The 22,418-nt window shown below is 48.5% G+C and overlaps 2 protein-coding genes across 4 annotated transcripts in view; both read right to left on the minus strand.

Annotated features, from left to right (window-relative positions):
• The window catches only part of SHC4 (SHC adaptor protein 4), a gene marked incomplete at both ends in the record, with an annotated part of 32,654 nt that extends 25,248 nt beyond the window's left edge, over positions 1-7,406 (minus strand). Inside the window, one exon of the mRNA XM_082322588.1 lies at positions 6,828-7,406. Within this exon, the coding sequence (XP_082178714.1) occupies positions 6,828-7,406 (579 nt within the window). The remainder of the gene's footprint in view (positions 1-6,827) is intronic.
• Positions 7,407-16,271: 8,865 nt separating this feature from the next.
• SECISBP2L (SECIS binding protein 2 like) overlaps positions 16,272-22,418 on the minus strand; it is a 31,632-nt gene continuing 25,485 nt past the window's right edge. For all 3 annotated transcript variants that reach the window (XM_082321612.1, XM_082321610.1, XM_082321611.1), the window contains exons 17-18: positions 21,848-22,067; positions 16,272-20,851 (exon numbers count right to left, since the gene is read on the minus strand). In XM_082321612.1, coding sequence (XP_082177738.1) covers positions 20,175-20,851; positions 21,848-22,067 — 897 coding nt within the window. In that variant the 3' untranslated portion in view covers positions 16,272-20,174. The remainder of the gene's footprint in view (positions 20,852-21,847; positions 22,068-22,418) is intronic.

A 22,418-nucleotide genomic window follows, 5' to 3' on the forward strand; every position in this document is an offset into this window, starting at 1 on the left:
CAGGGGCTGCTTCATCTCTTGGTGTTTGAACTCGGAGGGTGATCTGGGGCTGGCTGCTGTTTCCCCGCGCCACCGGGATGGCGGGAGGTGGCGGGGAGAGAAGGCCAGTTACTGCAGATGCACACATCTTTTCACATCTGTTTACAAGAGATGATGGAGAGTGACTGCAAACAGGATGAGGGACTGTGTGGGAGGAGATGTGAGGGCACCAGGCAGGGCCCGTTTGAATAAGCTTTTCAGGCACCCTCTAATCCAGACCCACATCTCATTTCATTCCCTGCCATAACGCAGTTAGTGGCTCCAGCTCCAGCTTGAATGACAGCCAGTGATTCACCCGCAGGAACGATACAGGGAGCAGCGCACAGAGCTCCTAATTAAACAATACAGCTGCAGCCTTGCAATTTTACCTGTTAGTTAACAGGCATTAATTCATGCGCAATGCCAAGAGCAGCTCCTACAGACCCCGTGGCCAACTAACAAAGAATCCAGGCGAGAGGATTTGCTCGCAAAGGCAGTCAGGTAACATGCTGCCACTAAACAGCCTCTGTCCAAACACACATGAGACTAGGTTCAAATGCCCTAAAAACATAACACAGCCACCTGGGCTGAAACCCACCACAAGCAGCAGTGCTGTGTGCACGTGAGCATGGCGGGGAGCTGACTCCTATGCACACATTTCTTTTCCCAGCACTGCTTTAACAAGGTGCTTTTGAAGTGGGGGAAAAACCATTTCTGAGCTTCCCACCACTCTCTTTCCTTGCAGGCAAGGGCTGCCCGGGGTGGGGGCTGCCCCCGGGGGGCCACAGCTCTCTGCCATGCAGGGCAGGCAGCTGCAGAGCAGCAGTTGAGTTTTGCTTTGATTTGCCTGAATAACTCACCTCTAGCTTTGATGGATCTGGCGGGAAGGGAAACTGGGCAGAAGGGAGCAACAGTCACCAGCACGTGGCAGGATGATGGCACTGGAGTTATAAGGAGACAGGCCTCTGCCTTTTACACTAAGGAAAAATGACTTCTGCCTTTAACAGCTGTGGTGCTGCCCTCCCTGCGGCTGGTTGCCGGGCTCGTGGCCATGCTCTCAGGTGTTGCAACACCTGATTTGAGATTCCCCTGCTTTTGCCCTGGCAGGAAGGTGAAGCGCTGGCCCCCCTCCACAGACAATGCCGGCCGCCAGCCAGGGACGCGGGGAAGGAGCAACGCACAGATTACGGTAGTTTTGGCAGGGAAGTTTTCTCAGCCCTTCCTTAGACGCTGCCTGTGGTGGCTTTGGGGCTGAAAAGCCACTTGTCCACTGGGAAGCAGAGACTGCCGCAGCTACCCAGGCAGCAGCACTGTGCTCCTGACAGCTCACAGGTTGAACCGCGCTGCCGACCAGCCAGTCAGCTCAGCTGCTCATGCTGCAACACACAGCAGCATTTTACTGGGCCGGGGTCGGTGCTACGTAACGCCATTAGCAGCCACCAGGCAGGCTGCTAGTGAAGAGCTTTGGCCTGGGTTTGCACCCTGCAGGAGATTCGACCAGCTTGTTCCTCAGCCTGAACTGCACCGGCTTCCTCCAGCCAACACCAACCCCTTCCAGAGCCGAAAGCAAAGCTGGCAGAGCCTGCTCTCCCATCTCTCCCGAGGGGAGCGGAGAAGCGAAGGCAGCCCACGGCAGCAGCCATGCTCCACCGCAGGCATGGGTACCCCCGGGGCACCAGCGAGAGAGCACAAAACCCTGGCAGAATGGGCTGGAAAACAGACTGGACACCTTCATGGAAGAAAAAAAGCCCATTAAAGACCATTAAGCACAGAAAAAAAAAAAACCACTAGTGGTTTTTCAGTGCTAGCCTAAGCCCCTGCACTGCTATTTTCTGGGGATGGCAAGTGCCAGAGAACCCCACCTCATTTGCTTGCCCTGCTCTTATCTTCCTCCCAGTAGCAGCAGTGGTGCAGACAGACAGAAAGGCCCTTGGTCTGTCCCGCTCCTCCTGCCGACACAGCACAGCCTCTTCCCTAAGGGGCAGCGAGCTGTGGCTTTTTGTGATGAAGAACGGCTTTTGCTAAATGGAAATCTTCTTGGGAAATTTGACCCTTTCGTTCATGCGTTTTCAATTTTTAAATAAATTTTGGGAAAAGCCCAGGGAAAAGTTTGTAGATATACAGCCACACACACACACAAATTTTCCTTTTCTTTTTAGTTTTGTGCTGAAAAAACACTTTCTGCAGCGCTGTACTGACACCAGGGCTCCAAGAGAATTGGTTCAAAACTGCCCTGTCCCCATGCTCCCAGCTGGGACAAAGCAAATGGCCTAAAAACGTGCAGGTTTCTGTTAAGAAGCAATTGCCCAGAGAAGCGCGTGGGCCTCGGAGGCAGTGCCGGCTGCGGAGAGGCGCAGCCCCTGGGATGAGGCGTGCACCGGCGGGTGCTGCGGGGCTGCCACACACCCCAGCCCCCCCAGCCCGGCGGAGCAAGCGCCACCCCAGCACCCTACAGCCCCAGCCCCCAGGTCACGAGTCACAGCTGCACCTCTGAAGCCATGAATCACCAGAGCCCATCTCCTTCCTGCAAGAGCCCTGGCTGTACATATGCCTGTAGTTATTTGTTTACAACAGGCGATGCAGGGCGCTGAGGCCAGAGCAGCTCTCCAGGTGTGGTGTCGGGGTGCTGCGCACCAGGGAAGTGGCTGCAGCTGAAACACCTCAATTATTTCCCTGCCCTGAGCGTGGGAGAGATGCTGGTGGCTTCTACGGAACGGCAAAGGGCTGCCCTGAACCCCCCCGTCCCACACAGAGACGGAGCAGGTTCCCCAGGCTGACTTGTCGCACCCTCCACGGACAAAAGCAGGACTGTGCTGGGGACGGGTGCCCACGTGCACTCTTTCAGGACGTACTTCGCATCGTTCTGAACTCCTGCATTAGCAGTAGTCAAGCTCCTTTTACTCTAGAGACTAGCAACTGATTTTATATGTATACATATGCCAAACTGCTAGCAAAAGATCAACCTATATATTGGTAAAACTCCAACATATCCATTCTTTATGACAAAGGATGCTACAAATAACCTGAACCATATTATTCCACTATAATACTATTATACTTTAAAATATTTGGCAATAGCATTTCCCTTCCATATTGTAGTTAAAAAGCACATTTATTTACTAATCTGAACATCATCTCTCAAAGACTCACGCATTATTGATTTAAGCTCAGCCACAGAGCCTTACTCCATGTTAGGTCCAGTAAGACCATCCTGCTGGTTCTCACTGGTCTCAGAGGGGCCACTGGTGCAGGACAGTGCTGAGAGCCAGGTCTCATCCTCCTGCTCAGGAGCAGCCACATCCCTGGCACTCCCCGACAAGCAAGAGCAAGGACAGCAAGTGCCTCTTGGAATATTCCTCAGGCTCGTCACAGCCTTAATGAACACCGGCGGGAGACACGAGTGCCGCAGCCGCTATGGGCACCATATAGAGACAACCTCAGCTCCAGGTGGGCAGCGTTGTGGGAAGGCACGTAATGGGTAGAACATGAACAAGGACAAGGTAAATATCCATCTTGTAAATCCTGCAGCAAACTGCTTACAAAGTATGTTTTGAAAGATGACAGTGTGGGAATCAGAGCCATCCAGGCTCCTATTAAAATATGAATATTTGGGTTCTGTAATTCACACAAGCATTTCGGGGGAAGAGGTGCTGTTACGGGTCTCAGCTTCCTTGCCGGAGCCCAGGTGACACATGGCCGCGACACAGGTGCCCTGTCACCACCAGCCACGCACAGCCGCAGCTGCCTCCCGGGGAGACATGATGAGTCACGGCATCGCCTCTTCTTACACCAACCCCAGCAAGACAATTTCTGCCTCACTCCAGGCGGTAGGGGACAGCTTCTGCCCTAAGGCATTTCATTACTTCACCATATTATTGCCTTTCTAAAATAACTGCAGATCCTCTCCACATAAGTATCAAATCCTCTTCAGACTCCAATTAAGCTTTTAAGGCCAAAGATCTCCAGCAGCAGCAGTCCCTGTAACATAGACCTGACTTTCCTCCTCAAATGGTCTCTGGGGGGATCCAAGCGACCCTGCACCCTAACAGGGCGCTAGAAGCTGTGTGAGGACAGCAAGTGTCTCCAAATGCCACAGGAGGGAGGGTGAGGGCCAGGGCAAGGGGGTAAGGATTGGGAGGATTGGGTGAGGATTGGGGTAAGGATTGGGAGCAGCTCCCACAGCTTCCCAGCCCCTCAGCCTCCCGGCCCTGCTTTGCCTCCGGGCAAGACCATCCCACGCCCCTCCGCACTGCAGCCCTGCGCCCCTGGCTGCTTCCCAGCCCATCTGAGGCTTCATCGCCAGCTCCCAGAGAAACCTCATGGTCCCTGGGGAAATGAGCTCCTTGCCCATGCTTTGATGCTGAGGCCCCAAAACCCGCAGGCTGCTTATTTACCAACTTGCTTGTTATTAAAGGGGTTGGTTGAAAAAAAAAACAAACACCAGGAGTTCAGCCAGGACACGTTTTGGTGCACGTCAGCAATGCTCTTGCAGCTCTCCTGGGGCTGGCTCCTGCAAGCCCACAGCTGCGGGAGCAACAGTAGTGGGATGATGCAGGAAAGATGCAGGGAAACAACACTTCCCCACTGTGCTGGGAGGCTCCCACCAGCGACCTCCTTTTAGAGAGGTTCCCCATGAAATGCCCTGACTTCCAGAAAGACTAGCAAAAAACCATACTGGAAATGCAACCTGGGGAGCAGCAGGAGGGGACGAGCCCTTCCCCGCTTCACAGGACCTTCCTGTCAAGTCCTTTCTGTTGTTTGCTCTTCTGCCTTTCTTGCTCATGTGCTCCCTGGCAGGTGACACTTTGGTGCCTCTGCTCTCGGCCCTGGGCCACAACAGAAACCTGGGAAATTCCCCCTGTGCTTCATCCTCTCCTCCCTGTGCCAGAAACTGAATTGTTTAAGTGTGCCTCTGGCATTAGCATTTCAGTATTTGAATCTCTACAGGTACCTCAAAGCCTTAATCACGAGCTCTGCTGCATCGGGTGCTGCTCAAACCACAGCACACAAGGCAGATGCTGCGTGGCGGGCGCTAGGAAGCGCGACACCATCCGTCAGTGCAGGCCTTTCTGGCCAAAACCGTAGCACCTGGAACTGTGGTGGCCCTTGCACTGTCACTGTAAGTCACACCCTACATGCTCATTCATCTATTTTAGCAGCTTGCTGGTGTCAAAACCTCAACTGCTCACATTAGTACTAGAATTTAAAGAAAAGTAAACATAGAAGGACACGTATCAGTGCAATGAAAAAGCGCATCCCCTCCCTCCACCTGCTGCACCCCGGGCGAATGTGCTGGGGCCTCCTGTGGCTCCGCTCACAGCGGCTGGTGCGTGCTGGGACACCGTCACCTTTCAGCCAACGTCCCATCGAAGCAGCTGTGCCACCACTGCTGGATGCCAGGCAGGCGTCTCATTCCTGCTTGGGGAAAGGTGAACACAGCTGTTTCCCTATGCTGCTCCTCTCCCCTCTGACTTGCCTGCCCTCCTGCTGCAGTTGGAAAGGGATTGATTGATTTTTCTGGGCCTTGAACCTTTCTTTAGAATTTCCTACTTGCGAAACATCACAAGGGAGACACAAATTTTGCATGGCTTATGGCTTTTTTACTCCTGGCACATTTTGATACCTCCTGTACACCAAACTGAGAGCTTACACACACACACACACACATGCACACACTCCCTCCCTCCCTCTCTCAGCACCCTGCCTGCAGCCCACCAGGAAGAACAGATGCTGGTTAATAACCCCTTGTACAGCTTGCTCCTGTGGTCCCCCTTGCATGTCAGGGACAGGCACAAGGGCTGCGAGAGCTACAGGAGCCCTTGGCCAGCCCAGCCATTACATGAGTATTTCTGAAGCAGGTTCAAACCGCTTTCTCTACCATTTCCCCATGGTCTGCACTTGTTCCCTCCATGCAAGCAGTGGGCAGTTTTTGCCTGGGAGTGCTTCTGACAGATGAAGTATAAGTAATAAAATGTGCAGGGTCAGAGGTTCAGAGCACAGAGGAGGAAGCAACGGCTAGCAAACAGCAAGGTCTGGCCACAGAAATATAAGGTCCAGAGAGGAAAAGAAAATTAGAAAGCTCCTGGGTGTGGCAGGGGTGGAGGGAGCGAAAGCACCAAGCCCAGGAGGCATGGTCTCCTCTCGGCCACCGACTGCTAATCAGAAGATGATGATACCCATCAACCCCAGTCCACAACATGAAAAATACCCAGAAAGGCTATTTCAGGGTGTCTTCTGGAGAAATAGGCAGGTTTTTCCATGCCCCATTATTACCAAGAAAATTAGACACAGCCCTATAGCATCAGAGGAGGGCGGCTTTTGCGTCCTGCCTGCTCACCTCCCAGGGTAGGAGGCACGGGGGAGGGGTGCTCCAGGCAGCAGTAGCGGTTCCAGCAGCTCCTCCACGCCCTCCATGACAAACATGTCAGCAGCGTGGGCCAGCGTGCACCTAGTGCCTGGGAGCCACTCTGCGAGGGACGGGAAGCCCTTTTCATGGGCCTCCTTCTCCCTCCAACATGCATTTCAGGCCAGAGCAACCCCCGTTTGAATTGCAGCTCAGCTGCACTCCTCAGAGAGTCTAAAGATAGCCTTTTGGAAATGGATGTTGTGTTACCTCTGGGACCAGCTGTGGTCCTTTTAACTCCCTCAGTTCGACACCACAGCCCTGCGCACATCAGGAGACAGGAAATATACAGGAGAAGTCAGTGGTTTGGGGCACTGGCTCCAGGAGCGGGAACACAGAGGTCACCCTGCAGCCACCTACATGGTTTGCTTTGTCAGAGAATGGAAACCCTGTGAGAAGTACTCACCCGCACGCCGTAAGTCGTTCCCGGCTCCCCCACATTTTCACCGCTCTGCACGAGGCTCCTGTCCTGCCTGCCTGCAAGAGCGGCCTCCTCAGCTCCCTGCACGGTGCAGTCACCCGCCGGCTTTGGCGTTAGGGCCAGCTTGTCCAGGTCGGGCTGCGGATAAGAGGCCGAGAGGCAGCTGATCTCAGGCGAGGTTGGGCTGCTTGGGATGGTAACGCACTCCGTGAGCTTAATTCTTGGCACCTCTTTCGTTCCCAGGCAGAAGCTTTTCAGCCCCGGCAGATTGGAGGGGTTGGCAAGTTTAATGTTAGCCATCCGGGGGATCAGCGTGCACAGGGTGGTGCAGGTGTCCTGCGGCCCCAAGGAGACATCTTCCGTCAGTAAATTAGGTGTTGAAGAATGGGAAGAGGAGGAAGAACCTTTGATATTTAAAGACGTATTTTGCGTACCTTCATCTACGGATGTTATCGAATCATTCCTGAATCGGCTGTACTTAGCCCTGTGCAGCATTCCTGGATGTCTGAATAACCCTACATACAGGACGTGTCCACCGAGGCTCTGCTGGCTGCGTTCTCTCATAGCCTTGGCAGTTCAGTAACTGGATACTCTTGCATAAATTGGCTCTTGTAGATAAATTACATGGAAATCAGGCAAGTCAAACAATTTTAAAAACAGAAACCTATTGGATAATTTTGGTGACTCCCTCTTGAGTGGTTTATTTTCCTCAATGGACGAGGCTTAAAACTGCATGGACATCTGGTATGTTGTAAGCAGTAATGAAAGCAACATACAGGAAAGCACATCGGTGGTACAGCAGCTCAAGCTGAGGAGCCGCTATCCAAACCTGCCCTCGTTCCTGCCTCAAGCCAGGCACTAAATCCCGCCTAGCTCTTAAGGCTCACAGTTGTAGCATCATTAACCGCGGAGTCCTGGCTGCAGCGAAAGCTCAAGCATATTCCACACAAAGCGGAGCAAGAGAGCTACAAGCTCAAACCCGTTTTCAGACCGGCCTGAACCCCGTAAGGTGCCCAGCTCTCTGCATTTCCATCGTCGGCTGCCCCAGAGGAGAAGAGCATCCCTGCGCTGCGACGCTGCTGCCCCGCCGTCAGGCACGAAACCAGTATTTTAAGAAAAATACTGAACGGCGCCGGCAGCTCTCGGCGTCAGTCTCGCTAATTCTTGCTGGAAAGTCCTTCAGCACCATCATCCAGAAACAACCGAATATCCCTGCGCCTCCGGCGCTGTTTCCCGCAGAGCCGCGGGGCAGCAGCTCCGCAGCGCCCGAGCCGCCCCCGCCGCGCCGGGCCCCGCCGCAGCCCCGGCTGCCGCCGCCGCCGCCGCTTTTATGAATGAAGTTTTTGTGAATGAGGCTCGGCGCGTGCAGGCGGGCAGCGCCGTGAATGGCGCTCGGCGGGCGGCCGCGGCCCGGCGGCCCCCGGGGTGCGCCTCGCAGCCAATCGCCGCCCGCCGCCGGCTCACGCGCCCTGAGCGCGCGGGGAGCGGGGGGGGTGGGGGCGGCAGAGGGGCGCGGGGGCGGGCGGGCCCCTCCGGACGGTGCCCAAAATCCCTCCGAAGCCCCCTTCTGCGGCAGGGCCCGGCCCTTCCTCCTCCGCCGGCGGCACAGGCAGAGCCAGCGCCCGGGGCGCGGGCGAAGCCGGGGCTGCGGTGCCCCCGGGCTGCGGTGCCCCCGGGCTGCGGTGCCCCCGGGCTGCCCACCCGGCACCGAGGGAAGGGCAGGCCCGTCCCAGCGGCCTCCCGGCAGCTCCGCTCCAGCCACCAGCCCCGGTGGGGGAAGCCCGGCTCCCCCATTGCGGGCACCTCAGGCAGCGAAAGAAGCAAGCTGGGTTTATTTATTTTACTCACTGAAAATACCTGGGCCCGCAGCACGAGTTGCCTCGGCGCCGTGTGGGGTTTTGACGCCTCAGGCAGTGCGGCGGGAAGAGAAATGCAGGGGTCAGGTCAGAAGGGGAAAACCAGCACAGTGGCCTCGGTTCCTTCTGTTAGCTGAGGTCTTTTCTCTCGCTAGGTTTTGAATACTGAGTTCACCTTCCTCATGCTCACAGTGATACCGGCCTCGTTCTCTCCGCGTTTGGTGCTGTAAATCAGCTGCCGGTGGAGGAGGAGAGGCCGTGCTGCCCACTGCCCTGCCTGCGACAGGAGGAGAAAGTCATGGGCAGAGAGCTGGAGAGACAGAGCTCAACACAGCCGTTGCATTTGTTTTCTCTTGTATGAAAGCCGGTGTTAATCCTAGAAGATGCAATATAGTTGCTACAATAAAGTAGGGAAAACCCCCAGTCCAGACTCTGATAGTGAAACATGGCCCAAAGAGGAAGCGGCTGCTTTTGAACCAACCCTTTTTGGGGAGGATGGCTCAGACTGCTCACAAAATCAAACCCAAAGGCAAAACCTAGGCCAGCCACAAGTTACGAAGAGTGACTAATTTCTCATGATGGCTTTGAGCACAGAAGGATAGAAAATGTTCAGAAGTGATTAGGAGCACTATTGATTGTACCTAAAGCACAGAAACTCTCTTAGCATAAGCATTTTTCTTTCTTAACTTTCATTTTGATGCCATGCTAGAACACGACATCAGCATGGCTGGAAGAAGCTGCTGGGATGGACAGGCCATGGTGCCCTTGCTGGCAAGGAGGAGGGCCTGGAGGGGGGTGTGAGCTGTGCTTGCCATAGAGGGGATGAAGAGGACCAGTGTTCAGGGAGATGCTGATGCCCCCGGCTCCTGTCTCGGAGGATCTTCCAGATTTCTCTTCTTACTGCCATGAAAAACATGCAACCAGACAAACCAAATTCCTTCCTCCTGTGAGATCAGCCTTACCGTCCTTCCCACCTTTTCTCTGAGCACACAGCGAGGGTCTTCTTGCCTTACAGCAGCCCCTCGCTGTAGGTGACAGCACCAGGAAAGGGTGGCTTGGTGACCAGGACACTCCCCCACGCCTTGGCTGAGGTGGAGACTAGCTCATGGCCTTGGGCTGCCTCTGGCCCGTGCTGGTCCTCATCTCCTGAGCCCTCTCACCAGCTGCTCCAGGAGGTTTTAAACCAATTTCCCTAGGAGGCAATTTGAGCCTCCCTTACCTGTGTGAGTGAGAAAAGAAGCAGGCAAGGGCCCTGCTGTCCTGCAGGAGATGCAAACCCTACTGCGTCCTGCTGCAGCTAACAGCCTGGAGGTAAAAAGGGGTAAAAGGACTGGCTTTAAACCCGTGTGGTGAAAGGGAACATTTTCAAGAAAAAGATACAATAATGCAATAGCCTGTCCTTCACTAATCACCCAAGAGCTGTTTCTCGAGCCCTGCATGGCAGCAGCACCTGTCACCCTCCCCAGGTGCTGGGTGGGGGCTTGGGGGGGCCTCCCCAGAGCGGCGAGGGAGGCTGGTACATTAACCAGCACTTCTCGGCTCACAGGCACCAGCGAGTGCGATTACGGTGTGGGAGGTGAAGAATAGCTGGCGTTTTACAGCAAGTTCCAAAGAAAAATGCAATTGTGACAAGCTCTGTTTTCAGCAGCGATCAAGAAATACAAGCTCAAGAGCAGAACCCAGCAAAGAGCGGCATTGTCCAAGGAACAGTAGCCATTGCAGGGAGGGGGAGGAGGGAAAAAGAAAAATGCCGTGCCTTTGTAAATTAAAAAGCTTTTTTCTTAAGGCTAAAAACAAGATTTCTGTTTAAGATACTGGGAAATCAGCCACTAACCAGCACAGAGAACAAAGCTCCTTTAAGCACGGGCGAAACTGAGCCTACAGCCTTGTAGGCAGCCTAAAAGGAGCCTGTGTTTCTTGATTATGGCTCGAGTTCCCAGTTGCCCACGGTGCTCAGGGCCCGGGGAGCTGCCCCAGCTGGCTGCCCACCCACCCGCCGCTGCCCTCCACGGCCCAGGGAGGACACAGGAAAAGGTCATTTTGCCCCTCGTGTGGCTGCTGACATGCGACGGTGCATGCTGCCGAAGGTCTGCACCGTGCGTGTGTTCTCACGGGGGGAATGCCCTTCTGGTGCACAGTTATGAACTGAAACCTCCCTTGGTCACTACATTACCAGCCCCATCACACCCTGTTTACAGCTCCAACCAGTCTCTCAGCCTCAAATACGCTGCATGAAAAACTGATGTGAGCAGCCCCCGTCACGTATTGTCACAGGGGACAGGAGCTTTGGCAGGTGTAACCACATTGACGGGGCAGCACCATTACATAGGAGCAGGAGCAAGCAGTTAACCAGCTACAGCCACCTCTAACACCCCTCTAAAAGAGCTGCAGAGAAGGAGGCGAGCTAGCAGCAGCCACATCTCCAGCGTTGCCGCAGGGAGCCTTTGTGGCAGGAAGGAGCAGTGCCAGCCCGGAGCCCCAGGAGCCCCCGGGCACCCTTGGGAGCGACCCCGTTTCAGATTTGGGGCTGTGGGATCACAGCTCTAGCAGGCAGCTAACGCCGCTGCGCCACCCTCCCCTGGCAGCGTGGGGCCGGGGAAGGCAGATGCCGGGACACGTGGACGTGGTGCTCGCTGGCGACAGGAGAGCTCAAGGCGAATTGGGGAACAGTTGAGAACAGAGCAGCCAGCTCAGCAGTCTCGCACCGGGAGTGTGTGTGGGCAGCGCGGGGAGCGAAGCTGTGGCCGACCGCAGAGCACACCCGAAACGCAGTTGCACTCTTGCAGGAGCCTGGAGGAAGCTGTTACGTGCTTCTTGCAGCCAGCACAACAGAGCCCGGTGTTTCTGTTAGAATACAGAGTAAATGGGGAATTTTTTTTCCTGTATAAATAGCAACAGCAGAGTTAATTCACGCTAAGGTGCACTGAGCTGATCTGCCTTCCTTCCTCATTGACATGCCTGGCTGACACTGGCAGAAATCAGCAGTGTTACAGTACGGCAGGAAAACCCCGTAACCAGCAATGTGGTGGCAGGTACCTTTGGGAAGCCCTGGAGCATGCTTATTTGCACTAGAGAAAGTCCTACACAGCCACTGTTTCATTTCAATTGAGAGAGATTTAGTTTCCCACATATTGAATCACTCTCACTGTTTTATCTGTTGGGGTTGTTTAGCCTGGAGAAGAGGAGGCTGAGGGGAGACCTTATTGCTCTCTACAACTACCTGAAAGGAGGCTGTAGCGAGGTGGGGGTCGGTCTCTTCCCCCTAGTAACAAGTGACAGGACGAGAGGAAACAGCCTCAAGCTGCGCCAGGGCAGGTTTAGGTTGGATATTGGGAAAAACTTCTTCACCGAAAGGGTAGTCAGGCATTGGAACAGGCTGCCCAGGGAAGTGGTGGAGTCTCCATCCCTGGAGGTATTTAAAAGAAGGGCAGACGTGGTGCTTGAGGACATGGTTTAGTGGTGGACTTGGCAGTGATGGGTTAACAGTTGGACTCGATGATCTTAAGGGTCTTTTCCAACCTTAATGATTCTATGATTCTATGATCTGCTATTTTCCTTGTTCTGAATGAGTTGAAACGAGGCATATTTGGCAACTGCAGCCCACCTCCTGCTTTTCAGGAGAGTCAAAGGGGGCTAGCAGGGGCTGAAGATGCAGAGCCGAGAGCTAATGGGTTTGAAGAGGACAGAGGCATGGCTGCTACCGCATCCCTGGATACAAAAGTCAGAGATGAGACTATCACTGCTTTTCTCTTGTTCTAGCTCTGAAGGATACAACAGCACTAATCCTAGAAAAGATATCCTAGGGTGACTTCTAGACAAGTTGCAATTTTTCTTCTCAGGCGCCATGCTGTGTTTTGCTCGGCGCAGTTTAACCATTCACAGCGACGTTACTTTGTCCAAAGCCGCAGCTACAAGCCAGCAGAACCACACTGGGATAAGACAGCAGAAGGGCTGCTCTGCCTGGCCGAAGGGCGCGTGCTTGCAGCTGAGCAGGCGAGTGGAAGGACCCAGCACAGCCTACGACAGGGCTTAGCTGGATGTGCTTCTTGCCCTTCCTTTTCACTTCCTCTGAGCCTGGCAACACCACCACCTCCTCCTTCAAACACTGCTGGGCTTTGTGTTTTCCACCAGGACAGCCCCATAGCACGGGGGCAGAGAAACGAGCTGGAGGCTCCTGTGCAAGGGTCCGAAATTCAGAGCCCAAAGGTTGCTCAACAGCCAGCACAAAGCCAGTCCTTGTCGCTCCGAGTGAAAGCAGCCATCAGAGATAAACCCCACATGCCCCAGGCTGTCGACGGCACTTATGAGGAGCTGAGAGCTGCACACCGGAGGAGAGCGCAGCGTGGGGACCTGTGCCACAGCTGTCCCTTCTGCGAGGGGGATGATGCCAGCCTCTGCAGGCTCGACAAGGACGTACTGAACACACCAGAGCTAGTCAGAGCTGCTGCAAGCCATCAGAAAACATACTGCCCTAACTACTGCTTTCTGAAAGGAGATCTGCATCCTAAGAGCCCGAAGATACATTCAGTAGCACTTGCTGGCCTGCCTCAGCACTGCTTACAAGGAGGCAGAGTGGCCACGAGCAAAACCCAGCATCGTCTGATGGCTGTTGTCCCACAAAGTGCTGAAAGCAACAGCAGATTAAGCGTCTAGTGCCTCGCTCTAGCTTGGAGCGCAGCCCCACAGCAGGAGGGGTGCAAAGACAAATTTCAGCCTGAAGCAGCCTAAGGCTTCATCTCTGCAGAACTGCCCACCACATGAATCAAGTTTCAGCAACAGCACCACAAAACTACAGTCAGCTCGAAAGGAAGCTGGAAGCAGCCGTGCTTTAGTGGCATCACAGGGCTTGCTACCCACGCGGTAGCACACAGGGAACATCCTTTCCCTCGATTCAGCTTAAAGCTGTATTTTTGTAGGGCGATCCACTAGCATATATTTGAAAAGAATAAATCCTGCAACCCAGTTGAGCTTCTCCCAATGGCTGGTCAGCTGCGCAGAGGAGATCCAAGGAGACGCTGGAGGATGTACCCTCCCTCAGCATCTCCCACCTCCATCCTTAGATGGTTGCCGTTAACTTGGCTGTAGTAAATCAGAAAGGAAACCATGACATTGGGGCATTTCCGATTCCTTTATTTTTGTTAATTTGCTCTCTTCCTCTACAATCAACATTATTCCATAAAGAAGGCCTTGCAAGAGCTTCTTCTAGTTCTTGCTACCCACAGCTTTTTTTGCCAAACATCCTCGCCTCTCCAGTGCTCACCTACTCCTCAAGACGGTCGATGGCAGAAGGGGCACTTACCTTCTCAACTGCAGCTGGAAAATCCCCAAGAGTTTGAAACAACACTCTCAGGGGCAGACTCCACCTCAAAATGCACCCTTCCCTTGCTTGAAATGCATTATAGAGAGTTCAATGCTCTAAATAACTTATGTTTAGGGTTTTTTTTTCTGGAAGATGCTACCCAACAGGAGGATTTTTACTGCAACTTTTTTTAAAAATGTACAAAACCCCCACAAGTTTAGAGTGACAATACTTATTGCTGCTTTATAATTCCACAAGAAATGAGTAGCCTACTGCATAGGCACGAAGCCTTGTAGAAACACAAAGTTGTTTTAAATTTAGTGTGGGCACACGTTAGCTTTGCCCATAAACACAGACCGAACCGCTGCCTGCGCACGGAGCTCCCGCAGCCTCCGTGGGAACCGGAGCACAGAGCGAGCTGCCGCATGGATAACCGTAGGAAAGGCAATTTACTCCGTGCCTCCTCTCCCATTTCCCTTTATATAAGGGCAAGTCTGTTATCACTGTTAGATGATTACTAAATTCCTCTCTACTCATTGAAGTACTGTCCTTGGAAAACAACACCGTAAGAGATAGCTGGGCGTTCTCGCTAGCGTCCAGATGGACGCCCACACACATCCGCCTCGCCAGAGCGAGCGAGCTCAGCGTCAGTGGAAAACTGTCATTTAACAGCCACGGCCGTACCCGGGGCCTGTAGCTGTTGCCAAAAAGTACCTTAAGGCTCAGGTGTCCCTGCATTTTGTACTGTTATGCTAACTCATAAGAGACCCCAAAAGGCAAACAGTCTTCAGCTGCATCACCTCCTTCGGGGGTTGTTGTGGGGGTGTTTTGGGTTGTTTTTTTTTTTAAGCAGTATTGAACCAAAACATTAAAAAAAAAAAATCTATTAAAAAAAAAAAATCTCACTTTTACACACAGTGATCCTAAAAATCTGAAAGCAAATCCAAAGAGCAATCGTTGTTGCATAAATAGTGCAATTTGACCGCCTGGGGTCTTTCTGCACGTTAGGGACACGCAGGGTCTCACACTCCCGGCCCCGGCGGTGTCAGGCCGGCGCCCGAGGGCTCAGGCTGCTCTCAGAGCGCGGGCAGGGCCAGGGCTGCTCGCAGGACCTTCAGCGCAGCAGCGGCAGGAGCAATCATCTTCTTGTGGCGGTTCTTCTCTGTGGGCAGCGATGCAAAATGGCAAGTGCTGCCGATGGTGTTCTTTAAAAAAATTCTCAATGGAGGCAAGGAACTTCCTCAAGGGGAACTACAAACTGGTTAGTGTCTCTTAAACAGTGAAGGAACGGAGAGGAAAATTCAGTTTGTAAGGCTTTGGGGTAATTCATTTTCTTGTCACTTCCATAGCACAAGGCACAGGGTGCACCTGCTTTTTTGTACTTTCCAAAATTTGTATCAGGTTGAGAAGATACAGGCAGAACCTAAATGCGAGGAGCAATTTTGACAGCAAGCGATAGCACCTACAAATTAAGGTTTGTAACAGAAGCACTTTTAACAGAAGATAACTGCAATAGCAGAATTGAAACATGTTCAGGCACATAAATAGAAAATACAAAATTACAGGATGAAGCTGTATTCTTTTTGAATTGCTACAAATATTCTCGCACGTGGGAGTTGCAAAACCAGTTAATGACACTGTTAGCGGAGCCGCGGAAGCGTGAGCAGTTACCAGTGAGTCACTGGAGAACAGGGGACAACATGCTGAGAACTTCACGTTATTTTCCAAGGGTGACTTCATGCACCAGTGTAACAATAAAGGCAGGTCAACTTAAATTCTCATACACGAGCAGCATACAAGAAATCCTAGTTTTTGGAGGTGCCTGTGGTGATTCTTACTCATTTGCTCTTAAGTAAGTGTTATTTCCAACTCAGTATTCTGGACCTAGTTCAGTCCCACGGTCTCTGAAGAAGGGTAGGTTTTCCTATATAATATTTTTCTGGTCATCATTAAGACGGTGCGTGACAACAGGGACCTGGACTCCATAGTGTGAAAAATCCTCAGCGAAGTCTGGTTTTCTGTTCGGCCTCTCTGCCAGCCAACAGTCAGCCTCGGCGACTGGAGGGGCTCAGCTCCCTGCGCTGGCTGTGACCCCCGCGCTGGGCCAGGCTACCGCCAGCCAGAGGCGAGGAGCCACCCCACGGCTTCTCCACCCTGTGGCCAAGAACAGTGTAACACGGCCCTTGCCCATCTCCCCTAGTGCCAGGGCAGCATTTGCAAACATAAACTCAGGATAAAGTAGTTGTGAACAAACATATCACGGTAATAAAGCCGTAAATTTCTACAATCATTTTTATTAGTTATGGAAGAATCCCCACTAGTATTTACATAGTGCAAAAAAGCTGTTATTACTCCAAAAAGTACGGTAGACAGAACAATTATCCTTCATACAGCAAAAAAGAAATGGAACAAAACCCTTCATATTGTATTTCATAATGATTTTTCTACTGCTTTAACCTAAATATTACTACAACTTTTAAGACATTAAAGATTAAACAGCTTTCCTTATTAGAATCTATTTAAAACATAGGAACTACTTATGAACATTTAGAAGGTGGGCTGTGCCAACCGGGTTTCTACTTTTAGCGTTACCATTCATTGGCGAGGAAGTTCCAGGTCAGACATTCTCACGTTTCCTTGTGTGTGGCAGGGCGGGTAGAAAACCCACATTACTTGTTTCTATGGCTTGCTTCTGCTGGTTTTTGTTTCCTTAGCAAATCGTCATGTCTGATTTTTAAATGGCTAACGTTGAAATCAACTCAATAAGTTGGCACAACTTCACAGGAAATACTTTATGACAGTTTCAGCAAACAGCAGCTTTTCAAACAATAATACTTTTTTACATACGTATTTAAAGTAACATTATTAAAATTTAAGCTCGTGTTAAAGAACTGGACAGTATCACATTGTGTAAGCTCCCACCCACCCAAATGAGCATAAAGACACCTCTTATCTTTACCAGAAGAACACCAACAAGTGCATTACTGAACATTTTCTATAATGAATTTTTAAAACACAGCTCAATACCCTCTGTCACTGTTTAGCTCCAATCCTACAACTACTTGCACACAACTTAAGCAGATAAACAGGCCACCGACTTAAGCCAGTGGAACTAATGCTCTTAGGCGTGTGTCGGCAGGATCAGGTCCTTAACCTTACTCAGACATTGCTACTTGGTCCAACTAAGGACAAAAGTTCTTCAGAATTTTTCCCTTTTACGTATTTGTAATCCATGTTTCATTATTATTATTTTGACAGAGATACTTAAAGCATTTATATAAATAGGTTGTATACATAGCCACCTCTACCAGTTTTAAAGATCCCTACCCCTACCACAGATACATTATTTTTGATTTTACCAGATAAATTGAGTGGTGAAATCATTTCTATAAAGAATGTCTCAAGAAAAGTAGATTTGTTTTCCAAATAATCATTTTCACAACAAAAATATCTATACACCTATAACTACAGAAACATCTTTTCTTGGGGACAGTAACAACCTGCATAATAAACTGCATACTCTTAATACCGAAATAGAAATTCAACTACTTCTTAAAAAAATCATGGTATTGTAAAACATTTGTAGGCTCTCTTTTTAAATTCTGGTGATAACAGAATCAAAATTACCACAGTGAGATACTCTCCTCAAGTGCTTCAAGTGGCAAGGAACTTCCCTAGTTTTAGATGCAAATGGATCACTCCCAAAGGAATTGCCATTTCATTCTCACAGTTATTGCTCATTCCCAGCTTAGCAAAAAGGAAGCACTAAACCCCGTTTCCTTTACAGAGTTTCAGTTTGCTCCTCTAAGGGTGATCTGCCACATTTTAGAAAGAGACTAGTTCCTCATTTGCTGGCAATTCGAGAGATATTAGAAGTGCTATATCACCTTCAAGAACTCTATTAAACCTGTAGCAAAACTGCAGTTAAATAGTGGGCTGAATATTACAAGACTTCTTTAATATAAATGTCAGAAAATTTTAAAATGACAGTCCAAGTTCAGAAAAGACATATAAAAAGATGCACTTTTGATGTTAATACTTCAAGATCAAAAGTTATTTGAATCACTGGCACTGAAAAAGCAAAAGGAAAAATTACAAACACCTTTGTTTTTTGATGTTCTGGTGAAGTTTTGCCCTCAGTGTATACACTGATCTCAGCTGGGTTCGAGACATGTGCTTACACATCCAAGGGCAATTTTTGCTTGTCAGCAGTTCAAACACCTGTCATTTCCTAAAGCAAAAACTTGTTCAAAACATACAGACAGTAGAAATCTGCCATACATACAGTAAAAGGTTTAACATTCAGGAGGCATCATTCCTTAGTCTTTGTTTTCCTATAAAATGCCTGTTCTAACATCTAGGAAGATTACGTTAAGGAACTACGAACGTGACAGAACAGCCAGTTGTCCTAGCAGCTCTCTACACTGCGTATCTACATAGCATTTGCTATGCCTATAGCTATCAAAGCATTATTTACATAATACACACAGTTTCTATTATTCTCATTAGCATCCAAAAAACTCGGGGTAGATGATTTCTAAACCTGGAGTCTTATTGTCCCAATGCAACTTAAAATGCCAGCATCACTAGTACTGTAAGTGTTGGTCCCATATTAATCAGTGTGGGCTATATACTTAACTAAGCTATCCATTTCTTGTGTTTTTCAGCCTACGCAGAGGATTTTTATGCATTTTGATAAAAGTGATCAAGAAAAATGAAGTGGATTAGAAGAAACATACGTTTGCTATAAAAGTGTTATTCACGCGAGTTACTCTTTGGCTACTCTTGTAGTGAAGCTCCTACTGCTGGCAGTTTCAGTACATCCCTTGCCAATATAAGACAAAGGTGGAAAACAGACTCCGTACATGCAAGGTTTAGACACATACTCCATCTCCAATCTGAAATTAATTCATCATCAGTTAATGGATTTTGCTCCAATACTCAGAACAAAACATGGAACAATCCTCTAGCAACATGCATGTTTCAGGGAGGACATATTTTTGTTTCTTTTACCTCTGAACCACTGAAATACCTCCCCATACGACAGAGCACTTCCTCCATTCCTGGAATAACTACTTCCTTTTCTGCTCTAGAGGTCAACTCCTAAAGCTGCTGTAACTGTGAGAACAGACAAAAAGAGGTCACATTTTGAGTAAAAATTGTTAAGGTACGTCCTGAACTCAACACAACGGTGGCCAGGATCAAAGCATGCAGAGGAACATGTCGGTACACTGAGCCACCGTATCATTCACACTTGCTGTTAAAGGATTATTCTTGCTTTTTGCAATGTTACGTAGTTTACAATATGCAAAACAGCATTCCTGAGGTAAGTGACAGGAGAAAGAGGAAGTCATCAGTTTACTAGAAGCCCTGGGTAGGGATTATGGTTAATGATTCATTTAGTGTGGTTTGGCAGACAGCAACTGTGGAGAGCATGGGGAATTTTTGTTTTCTTTCCTGTTTTTTTATGCAATATTTCCACCTTGTAAAAAAACCCCAAAACATTAATTAGATCCCTCTGGTTTAAAGTTTTTCTGGAATCAAAGTTGTTATAGCTTATTGTAACCATCTCAACTATCAGCAGCTTTTTAACGATGCATTCACCGAGACCGACTAAAAAGCTGCATCTATCTTAGCATAAGAATCACGCACAAATTTCTCTACTATTTACTTTTCATTAAGACTGCAAATGGGGTTTTCTAGCTTTTCTTTAAAGAGAACCAAAATTTTACTTTTATTTCTAGATAGAACTAGAAAAATCACAGCCAAATACACTGACGTGCCTGGCATAACACCAATGTAAAGTGTTGATAATTTATCAGTCTTAACGTAAGTTATCTGTTTGAAAATGAGCTGAACAGTCACAGCTTAAAAGAATTTTGCTTAGAACTGGTCAGCTACAAGATGTTTCCTTTTACAAAAGATCAAACTAATACTTACTGACAAATTTTCCACACAGTTTCTATTCTGGGAAATAGATACTGATTAAAAGCTAAGCTAGTTTTTAAATCAAACAAGTAACAGACAGCTACAAAAATATTGTTGTGAATTAAATACACATATTAAATGTTTAACAGTGCAAAACGTTGAGATGAAGCATACGAAATAATGGCTGCAACCTTTACAACAGTTAGTTTTAATATAATTTCTAAAAAGTTCCTGAGTTCCTGCTTATTTTTACGGCATATAGATGGAATCTGTGTGTTCTTTATTCACAGAACTGCAGATGGTGGGTTTATGTTGAGTGTTACTCGCGTGCTTATCATTTGTCCATTCCTCACCATCAGTGACTGGATCAGCCTGCTCAGAAGTCTCTAGTTCTTCCTCTTCACTTTGTTCTGCATTGTCTTCTTCAGCACCACTAAGGGTCTTCCCAAGCTGAAGAGTCTCCATAGTTCTCTGGGTCTCTGAAACCCAAGATTCAATTCTGCTATTAAGCTGAACCTCTACAGAAATTGGTTCATGGGCATAATCCTCATCATCATCATCATCTTCCTCCTCCTCCTCCTCCTCTAGCATTCCTGGTACAAGAGTACTGGTGGTACTGGTCATGGAGGAATTCAAAAGATCTCGGCAGCTGCCATCCAGTGATCCTGTTTCTGTACTCTGCTGTGAGGCCCATTCCAGATTGTCATCTGGTTTTACCTCATCTTTGTCACCTGGTGTGGATTTTCCATGATTTGTTGCTGAGGTAGTGCCAGTTGTAGCCAGAGGTGGTTGTTTATTAAGAGCGGCTTTTTCAATTTGACCATTACCAGCTTTTTCTGGTACCGCAGTCTTACATGAGGATTCTCTCTCATTTTCAGAGGTTTCTAACCCATCAGATGTTTCCACCATATTTCTCCAGTTTGTTTCTATAAGTTTCAAAAGAAGTGTAAGTACGAAACATTAATTCTTTCTATATAAAAATATTTCTCCTGAACATCCTAGAATTGTTTAAATAGCAATATGAGCTAATAATTTTAATATTATTCTGTGCTTGCTAGAAAAACTTCAAGTAGAAAAAGGGGGAAGAAGGGAAAGGGAGAAACGACAGAAAGAGCTGTGAATAACTTTGGGTTTTTACAGTATCCTAAACCAGACATTACAAAGTTGAAAGTTTATGCACTTAGTTTCCTGTGTAAACTGTGGAAGCACCAAAAGTAACAGTTAGTGTAGTCAGAGGTTACTCTGAAGTATAAATTAAAGGCAGAAAGTGCCACAGTATTAAGTCATCTGTTTAAGAATTTTTCAAAAAACATGTAACAAATAAGTTTGAGACACCACAAAATAATTGGCTAAAAACAAGATAGTATTCTTTTTAATTCACCATAAGACTAATTAAAAAAAAAAAAAACAAAACCCTTTTGACTTCAAACAAGCATTCTCCATTTTATCCCCTCTGTCATCTGAGCTTAAGCAACTGGATAAATAAATTTGCCTTTTGCTCAAACTAGAATCATTCATTGCCATCTCAAGTTTGAAAATTTAAGCTAGATGTCCTATCTTCAGAGACCTCAATAATTTAGTTTCTACCCTCTGTCATTAGTCCTTCCTCAGTCATATAATCAATTCTGTGTTTGGTACCAGTTGTATACCAGTTCAATAAAACTTGAGAAGGAACCTCCACTGAGTTAGGCAACTGTAACACTTCTGAAGATTAGAAATTAAAATTATTATTTTCGATACAGTTCAGGGAAAAAAATGACCTACAAAACTACCTGAAGACTAATCAATTTTGTCTTATCCCCGAAAATTAGAGAATATTGTAAGTTACGAAGAAATATTATATTTTTAGCCACATTTTGCAATAAGCAGCATTTGGAAAATTTCAGCTTCTAGTTACAAAAGTAAGTTTTAAACACACTTACCATATTCTTTCTCATTCACTTCAGATATGGGTTCAGAAATAACACTACAGAAAGAGATAGCACTTGCTGCAGAGGGGTTACGAGAATGACCCATATGATGGGGTGCCTTCTTGACATTCTTCAAGGCTTCTTCTGCCTGCTCCTGTTCCATTGCAGCAACCATATCTCTGTATGCTTTTCTGGCCTCTTCAGTCAGTGATACCAGCTTATTAAATAGGTCCTAAGTATGAAGGCAGTTTTTATAATCAGTAGTTCTTAGTAATAATTTTCACTTTACATTACTCCTTTTAGTCAAAGGTATACCATATAGCAAGCTTTAAGCTTATTAACACCAAATTAATTTTTAGTTGAACTAAAAATTAGTTCTTCTCTGTATTAAAATAAAACCACCACTCTATGTTTACACAACTTTGAGGAGATGTACTTTATCTTTAAAGATAGTTTTTCTTAGTCTTAAGCCTTCCAGAAAATCTCAGATGGCATTTAAGTCTATTTGAAAGCTACAGAGGTGTCGCGACCAGAGTGTTTCAACATAGTCCCACAGTTCTGTAAATACTGAATTTCAAAGAAA

Source organism: Platalea leucorodia, assembly GCF_965183815.1.
Source record: "Platalea leucorodia genome assembly, chromosome: 9".
Classification (NCBI taxonomy): Eukaryota; Metazoa; Chordata; class Aves; order Pelecaniformes; family Threskiornithidae; genus Platalea; species Platalea leucorodia.